This window comes from Loxodonta africana, chromosome 13 (assembly GCF_030014295.1).
Source record: "Loxodonta africana isolate mLoxAfr1 chromosome 13, mLoxAfr1.hap2, whole genome shotgun sequence".
NCBI lineage: Eukaryota > Metazoa > Chordata > Mammalia > Proboscidea > Elephantidae > Loxodonta > Loxodonta africana.
Genome location: NC_087354.1, coordinates 14,739,024 through 14,760,646, shown reverse-complemented (window position 1 = coordinate 14,760,646; position 21,623 = coordinate 14,739,024). Strand labels below are relative to the sequence as shown.

Below are 21,623 nucleotides of genomic sequence, written 5' to 3'. Positions count from 1 at the left end.
ATTATCTTAGATGGACACTCACAGGCTTTTAAGACCCCTGACACTACTCACCAAATTAGAATGTAGATTTTCTTCATAAACTGTGTTATGCCATTTGAGCTAGATGATCTCCGAGACCATGCTCCCCATAGCCCTCAGCCTAGGAATTCAGTCCCTCAGGGTAATTTTCAGTGTTCTTCATTATCTTATTTCTCTCTGGCCAATGATACTTCTTCTGATGAAATGTACATTTTAAATTTTTAGCCTTTTAGCAAAGGCACAGTTACTAAATTTCTATAAGACTGTCTTAATGTAGTATTATTATTATTAACAAAAACTAGTATTATTTTCATTATTTTGCACGGGAACTTTTTTATGAGTAAGCCACTTAGAAGCTTCTGGCGAAACATTGTCCTTGGTCTAATACACTTTTTTAAAGTAAATTTTCTATTTAAGTATAACATTAAAAAAATGCACAAATCCTAAGTGTTTGGCTCAGTGAACTTTTACAAAAAGAACATGGGCATGTAACCAGCACTTATGTCAGGAAACAGAACATGCCTGTACCCCAGAAGCACTCTTTGTACTGTCTCCCAGTCATTACCCTCCTGTTCCAAGGAAGTCACTAACCTAACTTCTAACACTAGATTAATTATGTCTGTTGGATTTTATGTGAATAGCATGTGTTCTTTGCTCAGCATTATTTTGTGAAATTAGTTATGTTGTTGTTGAATGTAAATACATTTTGTTCATTTTCATTTATGTATATATTCTTCCATTGTGTGAATGAATATACTACATTTTATTTACATGTTATTTTTTTATTATACATGGACATTTGGGTTGTTTTCTAGTTTTGTAGTCAGTTTGATTCCTGTGTATTTCATCCGGCAAGGTCCACATGTACAGTTGCTATTTATGTTGTGGAAAAAAGGTATTTCCAATGAATAAGTCCTTGGTCTTGCAAAATTCTGTCATGCGATCTCTGGAGTCATTTCTATCAGTAAGGCCGTATTATCCAACAACCAGTCCTTCTTCTTTGTTTCCAGCTTTCACATTCCAGTCATGAGTAATTATCAATGCATCTTGATTGCATGTTCGATCGATTTCAGATTTCAGAAGTTGGTAAAAATCTTCACATTCTCCATCTTTGGCATTAGTGGTTGGTGCATAAATTTGAATAATGTAGTTATATTAACTTGTCTTCCTTGTAGGCATATGGCTATTATCCTGTCACTGGCAGTGTAGCATTTCAGGGTAGATCTTGAAATGTTCTTTAGGATGGTGAATTTGACACTGTTCCTCTTCAATTTGTCATTCTGGCATAGTAGACCATATTGTCCCATTCAAAATGGTCAATACCAGTCCATTTCAGCTCACTAATGCCTAGGATACCGATCTTCAAGCATTCCATTTCATTTTTGACAGCTTCCAATTTTCCTTGATTCATACTTTGCACGTTTCACATTCTGATTATTAATGGATGTTTGCAGCTGTTTATTCTCATTTTGCATCATGGCATATCAGCAAATGAAGATCAAGGAAGCTTTTCTCCATCCACATCATTAAAGTTGACTCTACTTTTAGGAGGCAGCTCTTCCCCAGTTGCATTTTCAGTGCCGTCCAGCCAGAGGGACTCATCCTCTGGCATTATGTCATACGATATTCTGTTGCTATCCTTAAGATTTTTCACTTGCCAGTTTTTTCAGAAGTAGATCACCATTTCCTTCTTCCAGTTGGTCTTAGTCTGGAAGCTCTGCTGAAACCTGTCCTTCATGGGTGACCTGGTGGCATAGCTTCCAGCATCACAACAATACACCAGCCACCACAGTATGACAAACTGACAGACGAGTTGTGGGATGACATCAGGGACATCATACATGAAGAAAGCAAAAAGTCGTTAAGATTACAGAAAAAAAAGACCAAAATTGATGTCAGAAGAGACTCTGAAACTTACTCTTGGATGTCAGGTAGCTAAAGCAAATGGAAGAAATGAAGTAAAAGAGCTGAATATAAAATTTCAAAGGGTGGCTCAAGAAGACAAAATAAAATAATGAAATGTGCAGAGACCTAGAGTTAGAAAAATCAAAAGGAAAGAACATGCTCAACATTTCTCAAGCTGAAAGACCTGAAGAAAAAATTCACCACAAGTTGCAATATTGAAGGATAATATGGGCAAAAAATTGAGTGACGGAGGAAGCATCAAAAGGAGATGGAAGGAATACACTGAATCACTGTACCAAAAAGAATCAGTTGATGTTTTACTATTTCAGGCGGTAACATACGATCAAGAGCTGATGGTAATGAAGGAAAAAGTCCAAGATGCTCTGAAGGCATTGGTGAAAAATGAGGTTCCAGGAATTGACGGAATACCAATGTAGATGTTTCAACAAATGGATGCGACATTGGAAGCTCTCACTCGTCTGTGCCAAGAAATTTGGAAAACAGTTACCTGGCTAACTGACTGGAAGAGATCCATATTTGTACCCATTCCAAAGAAAGGTGATCCAACAGAATGCAGAAATTGTTGAACAATATTACTAGTATCATATGCAAGTAAAAATATGCTAAAGATAATTTTAAAATGGTTTCAACAGTACATAGAGGGAACTGCCAGAAATTTAAGCCAGACTCAGAGGCAGACATGGAACAAGGATTATCATTACTAATGTCAGATGGGTCTTGGCTGAAAGCAGAGACTACCAGAAAGTTGTTTACCTGTGTTTCATTGACTGTGCAAAGGCATTCAACTGTGTGGATCATAACAAATTATGGATAACTTTGCAAAGAATGGGAATTCCAGAACAGTTAATTGCGCACGTGTGTCAACCAAGAGGCAGTGTTTCAAAGAGAACAAGGGGATACTGGATGGCTTAAAATGCTCCTCAGAAGCGAGGATGGCAAGACTTCATCTTACGTACTTTGGACATGTTGTCAGGAGGGACCAGGCCCTGGAGAAGGAGTGTCAGGGGTATATCCTTTCATCATATTAATTCAGTCTGTATTATTTGAGCAAATAATCTGAGTAGTTGAACTATATGATTGAAGGAAGACTCATTAACAACCTGTGATATGCAGATGACACAGCCTTGCTTGCTGAAAGTAAAGAGAACTTGAAGTACTTACTGAGGAATATAAAAGACCACAGCCTTCAGTATGAATTACACCTCAACATAAAGAAAACCAAAATTCTTACAACTGGATCAATAAGCAACGTCATGATCAATGAAGAAAAGATTGAAGTTCTCAAGGATTTCGTTTTACATGGATCCACAATCAACACCCATGGAAGCAGAAGTCAAGAAATCAAATGATGTATTACGTTGGGAAAATCTGCTGTAAAAGACCTCATTAAAGTGTTAAAAGCAAAGATGTCACGGTTGGTCGGGACTAAGGTGCATTTGACCCAAGCCGTGGTATTTTCATTCGCCTCATATGCATGCAAAAGCTGGACAGTGAATAAGGAAGACTGAAGAATTGATGCCTTTGGATGGTGGTGTTGTTGAGGAATATTGAATATACCATGGACTGCCAGAAGAACCAACAAGTCTGCCTTGGAAGAAGCACAGCCAGAATGCTCCTTAGAAGTGAGGATGTTGAAACTTCATCTTTCGTGCTTCGGACATGTCATCAGGAGAGACCAGTCCCTGGAGAAGGACATGGTGCTTGGTAAGGTGGAGGGTCAGTGAAAGAGAGGAAGACTCTGGATGAAATGGCCAACACAGTGGCTGCAACAGTGGGCTTGAACATAGCAATGACTGTGAGGATGGCTCAGGACCAGATAGTGTTTTATTCTGTTTTACATAGGGTCGCTGTGAGTCAGAATGGAGTTCACAGCACCTGACGACAGCAACAACATTTCAGTGTTGTCCAATTTACCAGGCCCCCCGCCCCCGCACCTTTAAAGCTAATGCTATTAGTATTGTTTAAGAAATTATTACCCACTGAAAGGTCATGCAGATACTGTTGTAAAAGTGCTAGTGTTTCGCCTCCCGTGTTTTAGATTCATAATCCATTTGGAGTTTATTTTTGTGTATGATTTGGGGTTTAGGGGTTAAGATTTGTTATTTTCCAGTTAGAAATTCACTTGACCCAGCACAGGAAACCTAGGTGGTGTAGTGGTTAAGTGCTACGGCTGCTAACCAAAGGGTCAGCAGTGCAAATCTGCCAGGTGCTCCTTGGAAACTCTATGGGGCAGTTCTCCTCTGTCCTATAGGGCCATAGCATCCTTTCCCGGCTGCACTACAGTGTCACCTGCATCATGAATCAGGTAACCATATATGTGTGGGACAGTGTTTGTACTCTCTATTTTGTTCCTTTTCTCTGGCTGTATGTCCTCACCCATTTGTTAACTAATTATCGTTTGGTATATCATAGTATGAATTCTCCAGCACATGTTTCTGCAGCACTGCCTGGCTATTCTTACCCCTTTTCCTTTCCACGTGAAACTAGGTGTCGATTTTCACACATACCCACACCAAAAAATAAAACAAAACTTACAGCATTTAGATTTTTTTTTTCTCCCGTTTGGAAGTATTGATCTATTTAGAGAGAACTGATATTTTTATAATATTAAGTCTTATAAACCATGAATATGTTTGCCTTCTGTTGGTTTTCATTAATTCTCTCCATAATCTTTGATTGTTTTCAATGTATAGGTCTTGTGCATTTTTTGTTAGACTTATTCCTAGGTATTTGGTTTTTATTTTTAGTGGTATTTCTTTTTAAAGAAAAGTTACTTCCTATATGTTTGTTGCCAGTATGTAAAAGGATAGTTCATTTTTTTTTATACGTTGACACTGCATTCAGCAGTCTGTGAATAGTGACAGATATTTTTTTTTAATCTTTTTAATTTTATTTAATTATCTTGTCTTACTGTCTTGGCTAGAACCTCCAGTAAAATGTTGCGTAAAAATGGAGCTAGTGAGCATCCTTGTCCTATTCTTGACCTTAGGGAGAAAATATTCAGTATTTTAGCATAGATTATTAATTATTATTAAGGAGAGGTTTTTAAAAAAATCTTGGTTGGAATATGGAACTGAAAGGTTGACTGTTCAATCCACAGCCTTTGAAAACCTTATGGCGTGCACTTCTACTTTGAAACACATGGTGTTGCCATGAGTTGGAATTGACTTCATGACAATTGTTTTTTGTTTGTTTGTTTTTTAAGTGTGTTGCAGCATCCTTGGGTAGTGCTAATGGTTCAAGTGCTCTCCTGCTAACCAAAAAGTTGTAGATACAGTTTTACTCAAAAGTGCCTTGGAAGCAAGGCCTGACCATCTGTTCCGAAAAATCACCCATTGAAAACCCTATGGAGCGCAGTTCTATTCTGACACAGGAGGTCGCCATGATTCAGAATTGACTTGACAGCATTTACCAAAAAAAAAAAAAAGTTGCATTCAACTGTTTTAGGTGCTAAGGATGGAGCACTGAGAAAACTCAACAGAATCCCAGCTTCTTTCAACTTATAGCCACTCCTCACTTAACTTACCTACTTGGTTAGGTTCCAAAGACCAGGTTGTTATGCTAAAATTGGCATTATGGGAAGATGGAGGATGACCACATCAGATCACAAAATGGAAAATGACTTAATCATTAGATAACTGCCAGATTACATTATTACATTACTGCCAAATTACGTAATTACGTAATTGCCGAACCACTGAGAGTCAAGTTAATGGTGCCACTAGTAATAGACAACAGATGTCTCGTGGATCCTCATGTGATATATCGAGGACACGGCATTACTTGTAAGGTATTCCTGTCAAAAGTGTGCCATCTGAATGTAATCAGGAAGGAACATCAGACAAAGCTGAATTTAGGGATACACTAAAACACAGATAGCCTATATTCTACAAAAGTGCTAAGGTTCTGAAAGACAAAACTAAAGGAGTGTTTAGGATTAAAAGAGATGAAATTAAATGCACTGTGTGATCCTGGATTGTATCCTGCACCAGAGGAAAAAAAAAAGAAGTTTAAATAAGGTTTATAGCTTACATAATAGTGCTGCGTTCATATTGGTTTTCGATTTGGATCATTGTACTTTGTTTTGGGGAAGTATTTGGGGGCAAAGAGACCTTGTGCCTGCAACTTAATCCACATGGCTCAGAAAAAATTTTTCAAATGCATATGTGTTTATTTAGAGAGAATGCTAGTGCAGAAGTGGTAAAATGTTAACATTTGGGGAGTTTCTTTGAAGGATATATGGAAACTTTTGTACTAATTTTTGCAACTTTTCTGTGAGTTTGAAATTATTTCAAAATAAATTAAGAAGACAAAAACAAATTTATAAGAATATGAAGTTAAGTATTACTATTCAAAAATAGACAAAGTGCTATAGATAAAATGAAGGATGTTTAATTAACACAGCTTAAGAGTGAGATACTAAGTTTGTAGTTTTCAGTATTATGTCTTTGGTGTCATCATTGAAGTATAAGTGTATTTCTGTGCAGATTTTTCTGGTTGCTGAAAAGATTCTTTCTGACTTTAATTAAATTGGAGGAATAGGGAGATTGTTATAAGCTAAGTCCCTTCGTCTAGCAGCCCCTTCCTTCATCTCCAACTCTTTTTTCTTTTTGTAACTTTTTCTTATTATTTTTTTTATTGTACTTTAGGTGTTCAGTAGTTTGTATATAAAGTGTTCCATGACGTTGGTTGTATTTACCACAATGTGTCAGCACTCTCTCCATTTCCACCCTGGTTTCTCGTTTCCTTTTGTCTTGGTTTTCTGTCCCTTCCTGCCTTCTCATCTTTGTTTTTGGGCAGATGTTGTTCTTTTGATCTCATATAATTCATTGTTCTAAGGAATGTGTTCCTCTTGGGTATTATTGTTTATTTTATGGATCTATTGTTTTTTTTTTTTTTATTGTTTGGCTGAAAGATGGTCTCTGGGAGTGGCTTCCATTCCAGGTCAGAAAGGGTGTCTTAGTTGGCAGTTCCAACTGTTTCTGATAGATAACTTTGAAGAAAAAATTTTGATTTAAGTTTCTTTTGGGAAGAACGGCAGGGATGTACTCTTAATGATAGTGAACTCTATGTTGTTTTTCTTTTTTAATCTTTGTTTTTTCTTTATCATTCTTTAGATGAAGGTTTACAGAACAAACTAGCTCCTCATTACACATACTATTTTATGACATTGGTTAACAACCCCACAACATGTCTACACTCTCCCTTCTCCAGACCTTGAGCTCCCTATTATCAGCTTATCTGTCCCCTCCTGCCTTCTAGTCCTTGCCCCGGGGCTGGTGTGCCCCTTCAGTGTGGTTTTGTTTCATGGGCCTGTCCAGTCTTTGGCTGAAGGGAATGACTTCATTACTGAGCTGAAAGGGTGTCTGGGGACCGTACTCTCAGGGTTTCTCCAGTCTCTGTCAGGCCAGCAAGTCTGGTCTTTCTTACTGAGTTAGAATTTTGTTCTACATTTTTCTCCAGCTCTGTCTGGGGCCCTCTGTTCTGATCCCTGTCAGAGCAGTCAATGGTGGTAGCTGGGCACCATCTAGTTGTACTGGACTCAGTCTGGTGGAAGCTGTGGTAGAGGTGGTCCGTTAGTCCTTTGGAGTAATCTTTCCCATGTATCTTTAGTTTTCTTCATTCTTCCTTGTTCCTGAAGGGGTGAGACCAGTAGAGTATCCTAGATGGCTGCTTACAGGCTTTTAAGACCCCAGATGCTACTCACCAAAGTAGATTGTAGACCATTTTCTTTATAAACTCTGTTATGTCAGTTGAGCTAGATATTTCCTGAGACGATGGTCCCCACAACTCTCAGCCCAGCAATTCCTCAGGGAGCTTGGATGTGTCTATGGCGCTTCCATGAAGTTGGCCTTGTACAAGTTGTACTGGCTTCCCCAGTATTGGGTACTGTCTTCCCCTTTACCAAAGTTGAGCTATAGTTTTGTTTTAAAGAATTTTTTCAACCACATTTAATGTGTATTCTAAAGCAACATTACCTGGGTCAATTTCACTGCTGTCATGTTCATATTTCACTTATATTGGAAGTCTTTGACTAAGATTATTTTTGCAATAAATGTGTTTTGTTGTCGTCATTTTCTTCTTCTTGGGTTTTAGGAGTATAGAAAACATCTTCTAAACATATTCATCTTTGTTAAATTCAAATTTTTAATGCAGCAAGTATGTTTAGGTGACTTTTAGACATAAATTATTCAGATTTCAGTGTTTTAAAATAGCATGGTATAATGGAATGCCAGGATTCTGAAAACCAGTATTGCAGTCAGTAAAAAAATTTTTAATGATAAAAACACCAAATAAACAAAGTTAATATATAAATGAGAAATTTGGAGTATTTATAAAGCATGGTTAATATATTTGTAGTGTACAAAGTACACTGTGTACTAAATTGACAAGTAAAAGACAAATTACATAATAGGGAGATAATTAAAAGATACATTGAATTGGCAGTTTAGAGAACACAAAATCCAATTGAAAACATGTAAGAAAATGTCCTATCTGTGCTGGTTAGGGAAATGCATATTAAAGAAGTAATGAAATGTTATTTTATACCTATTAAACTACCAGAGATTAAAAATAATACTTATATGAAAATATTATTAATCTGTTTTAAAGGGTACTTTACAGCTATACGAGTTGACTTGGAGACATATCCATTAGCTGTGATTAAATAAGTAAAATAAAGAGTATTGATAGAGTCCCATTTTTGTAAAACTCTCACAGAATTCCATATATCTATACAATTGTCCGTTGGCATCCACAGGGGATTGGTTCCAGGACCCCCTGCAGATACCAAAATCCAAGGATGCTCACGTCCCTTATATAAAATGGCTTAGTATGTGCATATAACCTAAGCATATCCTCATGTATACTTTAAATCATCTCTAGATTATTTGTAATATCTAATACAGTATAAATGCTATGAAAATAGTTGCTGTATTGTTTGGGGATAGTGACAAGACGCGATGTGAAAATGCTCCAGTGAGAGCTTGAGAGGGACTGAGGATCTGTGAAATGGAGGGAGGCTACAGCAGGGTCTGCCTACACATCTTTTCATTCACATAGATTCAGCGTAGTGCTCAGTGTGCGGCAAATTCCAAAGCTTGCTTTTTGGAACTTTCTTCTTTTTTTCTTGAATATTTTCGATCCACAGTTGGTTAAACTCGTGGATGCAGAATCCATGGGTACAGCAGGGTACGTGTATAAAGTCATATGTTCGTACATTTGTAAGGACTTTTAAGAAAAGATTAAATAATGGTCAGAGGTTTATTTTGAAAGGGTGAGAGAAGGAACCATTAGGAAGATCTTGTGGGAAGAGCATTCTACAGAGAGGGAGTAGCTGGTGCAGGGTTCCTAAGGTGGGAGTTATCTAGTGCAAGGAAAACACACATTTACATGCTAGTGTGGCTTAGTGGGCATAGGGGAGAGTAATGGAAAATAAGGCCATATGGGGAGGTTAAGGCCACATCATCTATTTTTGTGAGACAGGCAGAATAAGTTTGAATATTACTTTCAGTAAAATGAAAAACCTGAATCTCCCACCTGAACAATATGATCTGTTTTAAAAAATACCACTCTGGCAGGTCTGTGGCAGATACACTGTAAGGTGCAATAGGTGGAGCAGGAATCTGGTAAGGTAGGTATATCAATAATATTTATGAGAGATGATGTAAGCTAGTGTAGGTTAGTGATGGTGTAGCTAGAAAGAAGTGGATAGCTTGGAGAGATGCTTTAGAGTTGACACGGTTTGCTGATAGATTGGTTACAGTAGATTATTGGGATAAGAGGGATGGAGGATAATTCTTAGATTCTGTTTCGTTTTGCTTTTGTTGTTTGGAAGGATGGTGGTGCCATTTGCTTAAATGGAGAAGACCGTTGAAAGAGCACATTTGGTGCTTTTATAACCATGAAGCTGAATGCAGCCACATGGCAAGGACTGTGAGGATAAAGAGGAGAAGGGAACCCAAGTCCAACTAAAGGCCCAGGGCACTTCAGCATTTAGAGGCTGAGCAGAGGGAGAGGTGGTAGCAGTATGACTGAGAGAAAGCAGCCACTGAAGTAGGAGGAAAGCCAGGACATAAATACCTGGAAAAGAACGTATTTGAAGAATGAGAAATATAGTCAACTTTTTTCAGATGCTGCTTAAATAACAGTAAGATAAGAACTAGAAAGTGGCCATTGATTTCCACCATGTAAATTACAGGTCACTGATGTTCTTGACAGGAGCAGCCTTAGTAGAATATGGGGACTGGAAATCTACTTTCATTGGGTTGAGGAGACAATAGGAGGTAAGGAAGTGGAGATAAAAATTATAGATGATTCATTCAAACATTTTTACTTTGAAGTAGAACAAAGAACAGGTGGTAACTGGAGGGGCAGTGTGGAGTCAGGGGAGATGCTAGAGCATGTTTTATGTGCTGATGGTTTTTGATCTTGTTGAGAAGAAGGAAGCCATGATGGGGGATAGAGCGAAACTTTTGAAAAGCGAAAGGAAAAAGAGATAGAAACAGAGATATCAATAATAATAGCAGGAAGGGAGAGTGGTAAAGTACAAATGAAGCAGTTCAGCTGATAGATTTGGTGATGGAAAGATGAGGTAGTTCCTCTTTCTGTTTTCTTAGTGATTTGAGACAAGGTTATCAGTGGGAAGTGGAGCTGAGGGAGAGAAGGTGGGAAATCGCTTGGTGAATGAAACAAACGAGGGTGGAAGGTATGACTGCCAGGGAGGATTTTGTATTTGAGATTGTTGTTAGGAATTTGGAGACATTGTTTGTGTGCTTGTGCACACGTGTGTACACACATTTCCAGCAATTTTCAGCTATTTCCCTAAACATAGAGGGATAACCGGATGTAAGTATAGGGGACCTGTTCCCTGGTTGACGCTATGCCAGTCAAGTTTGATAGTGCAAGAAGGGCAAAGGAGTTAATTGTGAAGATAGCGACAGACCATGGAATCCAGAGAAGAAAGGACGGACGTGAGAATAGATAATGACAAAGTGGTGAGGTACGAGGATTGGGGGATCTGATAAGGTGAAAGAATTACTGGAGAGGTAACACAGAATGGGAGCACTGGACAGGAGATAGTGACAGACCATGGAATCCAGAGAAGAAAGGACGGAGGTGAGAATAGATAATGACAAAGCAGTGAGGTAAGAGGATTAGGGGATCTGATAAGGTGAAAGAACTACCGGAGAGATAACGCAGAGTGGGAGAACTGGGCGGGGGATAGTGAAAGGGTAGAACCGGAGAGAGGACAGAATGGGAGCACCGGGCAGGAGACAGTGAAAGGGTAGAACCGGAAAGATAACGCAGAATGGGAGCACTGGGTGGGAGATAGTGAAAGGGTGGAACCGGAGAGATAACGCAGAATGGGAGCACTGGGCGGGAGACAGTGAAAAGGTGGAACTGGAGAGATAACGCAGAATGGGAGCACTGGGCAGGAGACAGTGAAAGGGTAGAACCGGAGAGATAACACAGAATGGGAGCACTGGGCGGGAGACAGTGAAAAGGTGGAACTGGAGAGATAACGCAGAATGGGAGCACTCGGCGGGAGACAGTGAAAAGGTGGAACTGGAGAGATAACGCAGAATGGGAGCCCTGGGCGGGAGACAGTGAAAGGGTGGAAGACATGAAGCCAAGATTTTGGAGACTGTAATTACAGGTGATGGCAGAGTTAAAGGCATGACGGTAGGAGTGGGTGACTAGCATGAGGCGAAGATAACGATCACTGGAGGCCGGGAGATCAAGGAACTGAGAAGCCCAGGATATTGCACTGATTCTCTTTTGTACACTGGTGCCGAAGTCACGAAGAACAAAGATAGGAATAGCACTAGAAAGAAAAGCAGTCAAGTGATACTTACCAGTGCCTGAGGGAGAGTGACCACAAGGCAGGTTATCAGGTGGTATAATTTCCTGGAATGAGCTCCAGAAGAACTAGAGTTTTTGAAGGGGAAGGAAGGAAAAATAGTTTGGAAGAGGGAATAGGAAGTAAAAAGAATGTATCTTCTAGGGCCTTGAAGTATGGGGGATGTAATATTTAAAAACAAAGAAAAATTGGTCTCCATTTGAGAGGACTTCAGGTAGCATGTTTCAGTTTGCGAAAGAAGTATTCAAAGAAGAATTTGAGGACGTGGGAATTTGCTGGTCCTAGACAGTGAACCTCATGGGTACAACAGAAAGGTTTGGGAGGGAAGAGACAAGTATGAGGTAGATGAGTAGATATATGCAGCTGTTCAGGGATTAAGGTCTGGGGTAGGACTTGGGTTTCTGATGGGTAACAGTTTTAAGCTGACTGACAAGGGGCCACCAGACAACTTTTCCTTCTGCAGTTCTTTGCCTTCTGCAGTGGAGTGGCAGCCAAGGGTAGGGAATGCCTCCTCAGGAGGCGGCTCTGTCAGAGCCCTTGGATATACAAGGTACGTGTAGGACTGTAGTCTAGTGGCAAGCTGGGAGAGGGGAGGCTGCTAGAACCTTTTCCTTTTTCTGGAGTCTGGCTCTGTATTAAAAATAGACTAATCTTCAGGTAGGCTGTATTCAAGTATTCATGTTTTTAATGAAAACACTTTTTTTTGCCTAGGTCACATTTACAAAGAGAAAGTTTGGATTAATGAAGAAAGCCTATGAACTTAGTGTGCTCTGTGACTGTGAAATAGCACTCATCATTTTCAACAGCTCTAACAAACTGTTTCAGTATGCCAGCACTGATATGGACAAAGTTCTTCTCAAGTACACAGAATATAACGAACCTCATGAAAGCAGAACCAACTCGGATATTGTTGAGGTAACCCATCTATCTAGTAATGCCTAAATTGCAAATAATACTTAAGTCTTCTGTTTCATAACCTTAGCTGTCAGATTGCTTTTTATGTCCGATAAATAGTAAATCAGTTAAAGATTTTTTTAATTTTTGGAGGGGAATTATTTCTTAAAAGAAGGATCCTAATTATTGCTATATAATGACCCACTTAAAAACATTTCTTATTTATTCAAACAAAATTAATCGCTTGGTTTACTGTATACACTGGTGTAATCTAACATTTCCTCTATGATTACTTTCTATGAGTTTTTAAATTAATATTGTGAGGAATTAGAACACTTTAGGTTAGTACAAAGTTACAATTTTAGTATGTCTTAGTCATCTTATTACGTCAGTGATGACCCACAACTTTAAACACTAATAAAATGGAGGAAAAGATATAAATCATGTTTCTATTTTGTTAATAGTGCTTTATATGGGGGAGGAGGGTATCCTCGTTTTCTTTTTCTTAATCTGCCGCCCATTATGTATCTCTCATAGTTTGGCCAACTGATGATGTGAAAATAAAGAAAAGCAATTTTTTTAGGATTTTTTTTATCTATTTGAAAATTTTGTTTTAAAACAAAACCTTCGAAAAGGGGAACCGATTATAACTTGTATTTAATTTCTGCTGCAAAATATTATAAAAGATACCTTTCCCATGTATGTTTCTAATAGCATTTTAAATTAGCTTCACATTTACTTTTTTGCCCTTCTTGTTTATATTTAGAGATTTAGCTTCATTTTTCTTCGGAAAGGGGATATTTTCCATTACTCGTGAGAGGTTACTTTGGCTCAATTTTGTAACGTTGGAAAACTTATTTGAATAAATGAGGCATTTCCTTGTAGAATGTGCTGAAACCATGTGGAGATGATGCAGAATTAACTATTAAAGACAAGTGAAGCTCTAATCTAGATTTTACTTCTAATAATTGTTTTAATTTAAAACAGAAAAAGAGAAACTTTATTTTATTGTGTAGGAATCTAATCTATTTTTCCCTGCAGATTATGGTTATAGCTCTCAGAATGCATTTTAAATGCCACCCATATCACTGTGCCTTAGCCATTCCTTTTTGGACAGCTGTTGATTTAGGTTGTTGCTATAAAAAATTCTTATTTATATTAAAGAAAAGTTGTGTTGGTTGGAATTTTGCTCAGTAATTTTGTTACTTTTTTGCAATTTATCAATTGTTTCAAATGCGAAATAAAAGATATAACAAATTAGCGTAATGACAGCTAAGACTCACTCCTGCTGCTTGACCTGCCTGCACTTCTGTTTAAGGGGCCCCCACTGGGGTCCCATCCTGAAATGTATATGCAGCTTTTTACTTTACTTTTGTTGATCACGTCTGTTAAACTACATGGCTGTTACGTCTTAAGCCAAACCTCTTAAAGCAGTTGTATATATGTCATTTTAAAACAGTTTTATCATATTATTTGGCATTTATGTATATTTTATCATGTATGTGCCGTATGAACTATATAGTAGACTCTTTCTCTGTTACATATTACAAATAAGTTTTGTATTATAATTTTGTAAATTAGAGGATTGCCCTTAGGTAAGCTATATAAGAGACTTCATAATTGGTTTCTTTGAGGTGGAGGATATCCCTCTGTGTTCAAAATAGCATCTTGTTTTAAAAATTTGTTTTACCAAAAGTTCCACAGCATTAAGTCAAACAAGGACATCGAGTTGACTTTAATAATGTCAACAAGTAGGTTCTAACTAGTTTCATGGTAGAAGGCAGCCACCTCCTGAACCCTAACTACTGTGCTCTTTCATTGCAGCAGTTGTTGTTCTTGGCCCTGGAAATTGAGGGTCCTTCGCCCAGCCTAAAGCTTGCTTCCTTAGAGAATGTGAAGAATATAGTCTGATTTAACCTTCACAACATTTTCAGAATACCTCAGTCTTCACCGCTGTTGTGGGCAGCAATCCAAGTGTAAGAATAAATCCCAAACAATTTTTAGCAGTCTCCTGTATTACAGTCTGCTTCAGTATGAAGGAAATTTTTGCAGTTTAGTTATCAATTGAGGTTTTGATACTTTCTTTTTAATGGCATTTCTTAGATATAAGCTAACATGAATCTTACCAATATTTCTTATGAAATTTTGAGTTATATAAATCCAATAGATAGAAGACACATGAGATTATAAGGAATTAATGGTAGGATAAATTATAAGGCTTAATTCACCATTCTTGTATGTTAAAGTCTTACTCCCAAAAACCCAGTGCCGTCGAGTCAATTGCTCAGTCGGCCTTTATTGTAAGACAGTGGTTGTTACACTTGTAAGATATGCTTTCTTTCATGCATGATGATGAAGCAGCTGTATCCTCTCTACTTGTTGTTGTTGTTGTTAGGTGCCGTCGAGTCGATTCCTACTCATAGCGACCCTATGCACACCAGAACGAAACACTGCCCGGTCCTGTGCCATCCTTACAATCGTTATGCTTGAGCTCCTCACTACTAGCGCATACATGTTTGAGTTCCTCTTGCCAGTGGTGGTAGTGGCCTAGACTGATGTATCTGCAAGGGCCATTGTGAACCAGAGCTAAGTTTACAGGATAACACCAGTGACCAGTATTTTTTATAGAGCTTCCTAGGGACCAGCCACTTTATAATTGCTTTACAAATATTATTTAAGGATATTTTAAAAATACTATTACAAGTATTTTTTCCTTTTTATGTAATTTAAAATTCTAACGATTGTGATAATTGGAAGCAAATTCTTTGATATCCGTTTGTTCATTTGACAGAAATAATTTGAGGGCCTCCTGTGTGCAGTGGACTCTGAGGTGGTGGTAGTACCCGAGATTTCTAATTCATGACACAAAATTGTTCTTTCTACCCATAGTTTTGTAAACCACCGAGATACATGTTTACCAATTGCCAATGTTGTATCTATAAACTTCCAACAAGTCAGTGATAAGGTTCTAGGTTCTTTAGCCATCTCATGTGGCTGAGCATATCCAGAGTAAACCGAGGCATAAACTGCTGTAAGTGATCTACGTTAGATGTTTCTTTATGTAATATGACTAATAAATAGTGAATCTCTGAAAACTTGGTGAACAGCTTTTATAAGGCCCCTAACCTGAGTTTTTTTTTGTTCGAATCTGAGTTTACCTATCTCCTATCGCATATATTTTAGTATTTAAAATCAGTGGGATTTTACTTTCTCTCATATTAAAATGGAGTACTCTGTAGATAAATTTCTGTTCTATTGTATCTTACACGTAAACTCTTATGGGATGTAAGGTGAGGAGGAAGAGGATGGTGCACTCTGCTGTTAACCAACCACACCTGCATTATCCACAGCGTAAGGACACACATGTATTATGTCTGTAGGGTTAGATGTAGTATGCTTTCTCGGGGTACAATAAAAGTAATATAAAACCCACTGCCGTCGAGTCGATTCCAACTCATAGCAACCCTATAGGACAGAGTAGAACTGCCCCCATAGAGTTTCCAAGGAAACTGGCGGATTTGAACTGCCAGCCTCTTGGTTAGCAGCCGTAGCACTTACCCACTATGCCACCAGGGTTTCCAAAAGTAATATAGCATGTTAAAAGTAGTTTGTATTTGAATATTGTGTTTATAAATAAAAAGAGATAGACATAGTGCTCACATTATATACCTTTCAATTTTATTTAACCACAGATATTAGAAAGCAATCTATGGGGTATTATTTTATCTTTGCTATTCCCTGTGTCTTATTACCCATGTTTTTAAACAAGTTTCCTAAAAATTTAACTTAAATTGTAATCAATTTTTAAGATTTTGATCAGAGTTGATAAAAATTTAGAAATTATTTCTTTATAACTTTTTTTTTAACCAACAGCATTTACCTATTTTAAGTAGAAATCTGCAGTGTTTGTAGGCTGTCTGTACTTCCTACTTAAAAAAGCTGAGTACATGAAAATGGAAACTTAGGGCATCAGTAAATTAGGGAGTCATCATTGGAGTGAGTTTTATTAGAGACTTCTTAACTGGATTTCTTTGAAATGGAGACTGTCCCTGGTGTGTTTACATGACATCTTGTTTTAAAATGTTTATACACAGTTTTTTAGGAATGTGTCTTAACGTGAAGGGAGTTTTACTACTTCATTTCATGTATTTCATTAGGAGACTTTCTGCTAAGAATGTCATCAAAGGCATACATTGTACCTTTTCATGTTCTTAAGCATTGATAGAAAAATAGGTGGCAGACTTTTGTTTGGTTCTACGTAAGTAGTAATTTAAATGTACGAAGAAAATGTTACAACCCCTAGATTTTCTTTTTAATAAATTAAGATCTAAAAACTTGTGAACTGTATAATGAAATTCTGTAAGAAAATTTGATGTGTCAGAAAATAGAGTTGAAAATCACCAATCCAGGCAGTTGCCATTAAAATTCATACTAAGAGCCTAGAAGCATTGGGGTTTTGCATCAAAATGAAAATTATGCTAAAAGGCATGAAATTAGGATTTTAGCAGCTGCTACATCATAAAAGCCTGGCATTGCTTTTGTATCCACATTTTTTATTCTTCACTTTGCAGGAATGTTAAATATTTCTGCACTCATAATTTTAAGTAGCCGTGACTTGGAGGCATTGGAGAATATGCTGTAAATGGCTTGTGTGGAGATTCAGATCATTGTATTATCATTAAGGGTGTAAATATAGGAGCCATGGTCATTGATCTCTCTTGTTGAATTGATCTTGTGAACTATTCCCAAATGGAGGCATTTTCTTTACCACAGGAATACTACAGTACTTAAAAAAAAAATTCTACTTATATTTTCTCATTTGATCTTCACATCTAAGGTAAGCTTTTTCAGAAGTAGAAATTGAGACTCAGGTTAAGTGACTTGCCCAGAGTCATGTAGCAATTTAATGGCAGAACTGGGATTAGAACCTGAGTATTTGACACTTATTCCTTCCCCTTGACTCCCCAGTATACTGAGTCCAGTGGAGCTCTAGAACTTTTCACCGTAAATAAATATTACATATATACCAATGATGTGTAATATATAGCAGATGTAAGTTTTTCTCAATAATGAACAGAATATTAGGATAATAGCAATAAGAATTTTAAAATAAAAACCATTGACGTCAAGTCAAATTCCAACTCATGGCAACCCTACAGGACAGGGTAGAATTGTCCCATAGAGTTTCCAACGAGCACCTGATGGATTCGAACTACAGACCTTTTGGTTAGCAGCCATAGCACTTAACCACTACGCCACCAGGGTTTCCAGTAAGAATAATAGGTGACATTTATTAAGTACCTAATATGTCCTTATGGAAACCCTGGTGGTGTAGTGGTTAAAGTGCTATGGCTGCTAACCAAAGGGTCTGCAGTTCAAATCCGCCAGGTGCTCCTTGGAAACTATGGGGCAGTTCTACTCTGTCCTGTAGGGTCGCTATGAGTCGGAATCGACTCAGTGGCACTGGGTTTGGTGTTTTTGGATTTATGGCCTTATAGTCTTCCAAGGGCTTCTATTTGTATTTTATTGAATCCTTTTTATTGTCTCCATTTCATAGTTGAGGAAATTGAGGTCGAAAATGGATGACAGCTGAAGGTTCAGAGCTACAGAAAAGAAGCTAAAGATATTATAATAGAATTAAGTAAAAATGATGGAAAATTTCTAATATTGTGCTATAAGGTTTGTAAAGTTATATTTTATAATATCCGTGATGAAGGAAGAGAAAATCTGCTTTTTCAAGTCTTTAATAATCCTTGCCTGCTTTCAAATTACAGAGGAATTTGGAAATAATCAGTATCTTAAAGATAGGAAGATATGGGACCAATATAAGATGCATCTGTGAACTAGTAAGTAAAAACAGCTGGTAGTAAAAGTGGTCATGCCGGGATCACCCTTTTACAATTAGTAGTTCTCAAAGTGCCCTCCTCAGGTAGGTGGCATCAGCATCACCAGGGAACTTGCTAGAAGTGCAAATTCTAGAAATGTCTCACCCTAGACCTTACTGAATCAGGAGTTTCTGCAGTGAGGCCTAAACATTCATGTATTAAATTGGATTAACTTGTCCTAAGTGCAGTGGTAGACCAGAAGCTTCAAGTGACATGCACTGTCTTGGCATTGGTCATCAGCTTTTTAAATATATCTCCAAGAATATCCCCTGAAATAATTTTAAGCTGTTAGCTAGCACAAATTCAAAATAGAATGTAAATTAGTATTCAAAATAGTATTGGTGTGAATTGCAAACGAGGGAAAAAATTTCTATGAGGTTGCTTTTCAAACTGATTCTGTATGCTAATAGGAGCTTCTCTGAATGTGTATTAGAGGGTATGGTGAGGATGGGTGGAAGATGAAATCCTCTTCCTCAGTTGTGCAGAAAAGGAAGCCGAATGACTTTTGTCTCCTGAGATCATCTAGTGCTGGCCTTACAGAATTGGAGGCGTGGTTATGCCTAGGTTTTCTGACAGTGTTATAACACCCTCAAAGAGGCTTTGTGAGCCAGTCAGTTTTATTCTCCCCATTTTACAGATGAGGAATGGAACCAGACAGGGAGTGTTTTTTAAGAGGCTTGCCTAATGTTTTACAGAGCTGCAGTGGAGCAGCAGGGAAAGGGAAAAAATGAGACCTCTGAAGACAAGACAAAGCTTCCCTCCACCTCCAGCCCCCTGCCCTGCTCTTTTGTTCCTAACAGAGCCTGAAGCAGCAGGATGATGACTCACAGGGTGAGGCACACAATCCTCACGGCCCTCCTCTCCCTCGTCCCACCTGTCACATGCCGCGCCATCACTTCACACAGCAGTCACCGTAGCTCTTGCAATTTGAGTGCTACTATTTTTATTTTGCTATAGATTTGAGTATTATTTATCATACAATTACTGGTTTTCATTTATGTGCTTTTTATAAGGAGATATGCTGCATCTATTAAGTGCATGTATGTGTTTCATTGTGAGTTTAGATTTGTCTGTTAGAGATTGATGTTGTTGATATATAAATAAGAGTTCATGGCAGGGGATTGATCTGCATATGTCACCTGGTAATACAATTCACGTTTTTGTAATATATTTCTTGTGATTATTGACCAATACTCATGTGCCCTGTGTTGTCAGAGATTGAATTAAAGTTCTAGATCTTACCATCAGATAAATTGTTCTTTTTGCTCTGGAATGTTTTTGATGCATTGGTCAAATTTTTGAGCAGTGGGAGAAGGAGGGTTCAAGAGAGGATTGGGAGGTCAGAGAGGTGACACCATCACCAGAGTCCTTTAAGGGATAGGGTTGAAGAGGGAAATGGGGTAGAAAAAAGACGTTGGAGATGAAGAGAGAAGCTTATGTGGAATTAAGGACTTAGACACAGTATATTTATTTTGTGGGGTTGAAATCAGTTAAGTATAGCTGCAGTACAGTATGAGGAATAGAAATAGCTAAAATCTGAGGAGTAAACCAGATCGGGAAGAGCTTATAGAAGGCCTTTGGACTTTGTCCTGAAGGTTTGTATAACCGTTGAAGTAGTTCGGTAGAGCAGCCACCTGGATTTCACTGAGCATCTTGCATTTCCCAAGCTATAAATTGTGCTAGAACTGCGTCATAACTTATTTTTCCCTAATAGGGGTTGAAGATAAGGAAGGAGAAAAAGGGTAAAAACATTGAATATAGTGCATTATTTCTACGTTGTTGTGTTTATTGGACTGATATTTATTGAATTATGTACCAGACATTGTGCTGGACACAGAATATAGTGATTAAAAAAAAAAGAAAACCTGTTGCTGCCAAGTTGATTCCGACTCATTGTGACCTTACAGGCCAGAGTAGAACTGTGCCCTAGGGTTTCCAAGGCTGCCACGTCTTTCTCCTGAGGAGTGGCTTGTGGGTCCAACCGTTAACCTTTTGGTTAGCAGCTGAGCACTTAACCATTGCGCCACGAGGGCTCCTTTGGGGATGTAGTGATAATTGGCCATGTTTCTGCCTTGTTCCTAACAAAGTGATGTGTTGGCCCATTTTGATCCTTCAGGTCTTTTTGGATTTTTTATTTTATTTTATTTTTTGTTGTTGTTTTCTTTTTGGAATTTTTAACAGAGGGAAGCTTTTGCTTTTCAGTATGAGTTAATTCAAAAATTAGTTTTAAAATATATTGGTTTTAAAATGTTTAATGTTATATTAAAATAGAAAATTATTTAGAAATGCATTTACAGAAAGAAGGAAAAATCATTACCTGCTTTTTTGTCGTTTGTAGGTACACTTGAACAGTAACATTTTTATTTATATTTTTGTAAATCAGAATGGTGAAAACAGCCATCTACGTGTTTTTATTTTTTTTTTCCCCCAGTTGTCCTTGTATCTTAATAAGTGCCACGGCTACTAACCAAAGGGTCAGCAGATCGAATCTGCCAGGCGCTCCTTGGAAACTCTATGGGGCAGTTCTACTCTGTCCTAGAGGGTCGCTATGAGTTGGAATCGACTCGACGGCACTGGGTTTGGGTTGGGTTTGTATCTTAATAAGAAATATTATTAGTAGACCTTACCACTATTATTTTTGCCCTCCTTCCTGCCTCCTTCCCTCATTTCCTGCTTTTGTGTGTGTAAGAGAGAGAATGGGAATTTTTAGGAAACGAATATCCTTCTTAAACATAACAAACTAGCAGTTTCTTAGGAATGAATCATTTAGGGTTCATAGGTAAATAGGCTTATGAAATTAAAGCTAAAAAACATAGTGAAAATGAGCATGATGTGGTTCTTTTTTCTAGGGCTGTTCTGTACAGCACCTTAACTGGTTATAGTCCAGAGCCAGTCTTGCCCACATGCTGAAGTCGGAAGATAAAATTATATCTGTGCTTTTTAATCAGAGCATGAATTAAATTAAGCCATCTAAAATTATTTGAAAGGAATTGTGGACACTTGGAAAATAAAGATGGCTCTAGGAAAATTAGTTAACT

At 37.8% G+C, this 21,623-nt stretch overlaps 1 protein-coding gene across 5 annotated transcripts in view; it reads left to right on the top strand.

Annotated features, from left to right (window-relative positions):
• The window catches only part of MEF2A (myocyte enhancer factor 2A), a 212,260-nt gene that overhangs the window by 119,331 nt on the left and 71,306 nt on the right, over positions 1-21,623 (top strand). For 4 of the 5 annotated variants that reach the window (XM_023553063.2, XM_064267059.1, XM_064267060.1 and 1 more), the window contains one exon: positions 12,518-12,721. In XM_023553063.2, coding sequence (XP_023408831.1) covers positions 12,518-12,721 — 204 coding nt within the window. Of the gene's footprint in view, positions 1-12,517; positions 12,722-14,683; positions 17,538-18,257; positions 18,380-18,474; positions 18,547-19,280; positions 19,417-21,623 lie in introns of those variants that run through there. The other variant, XM_023553065.2, reaches the window with a different exon arrangement.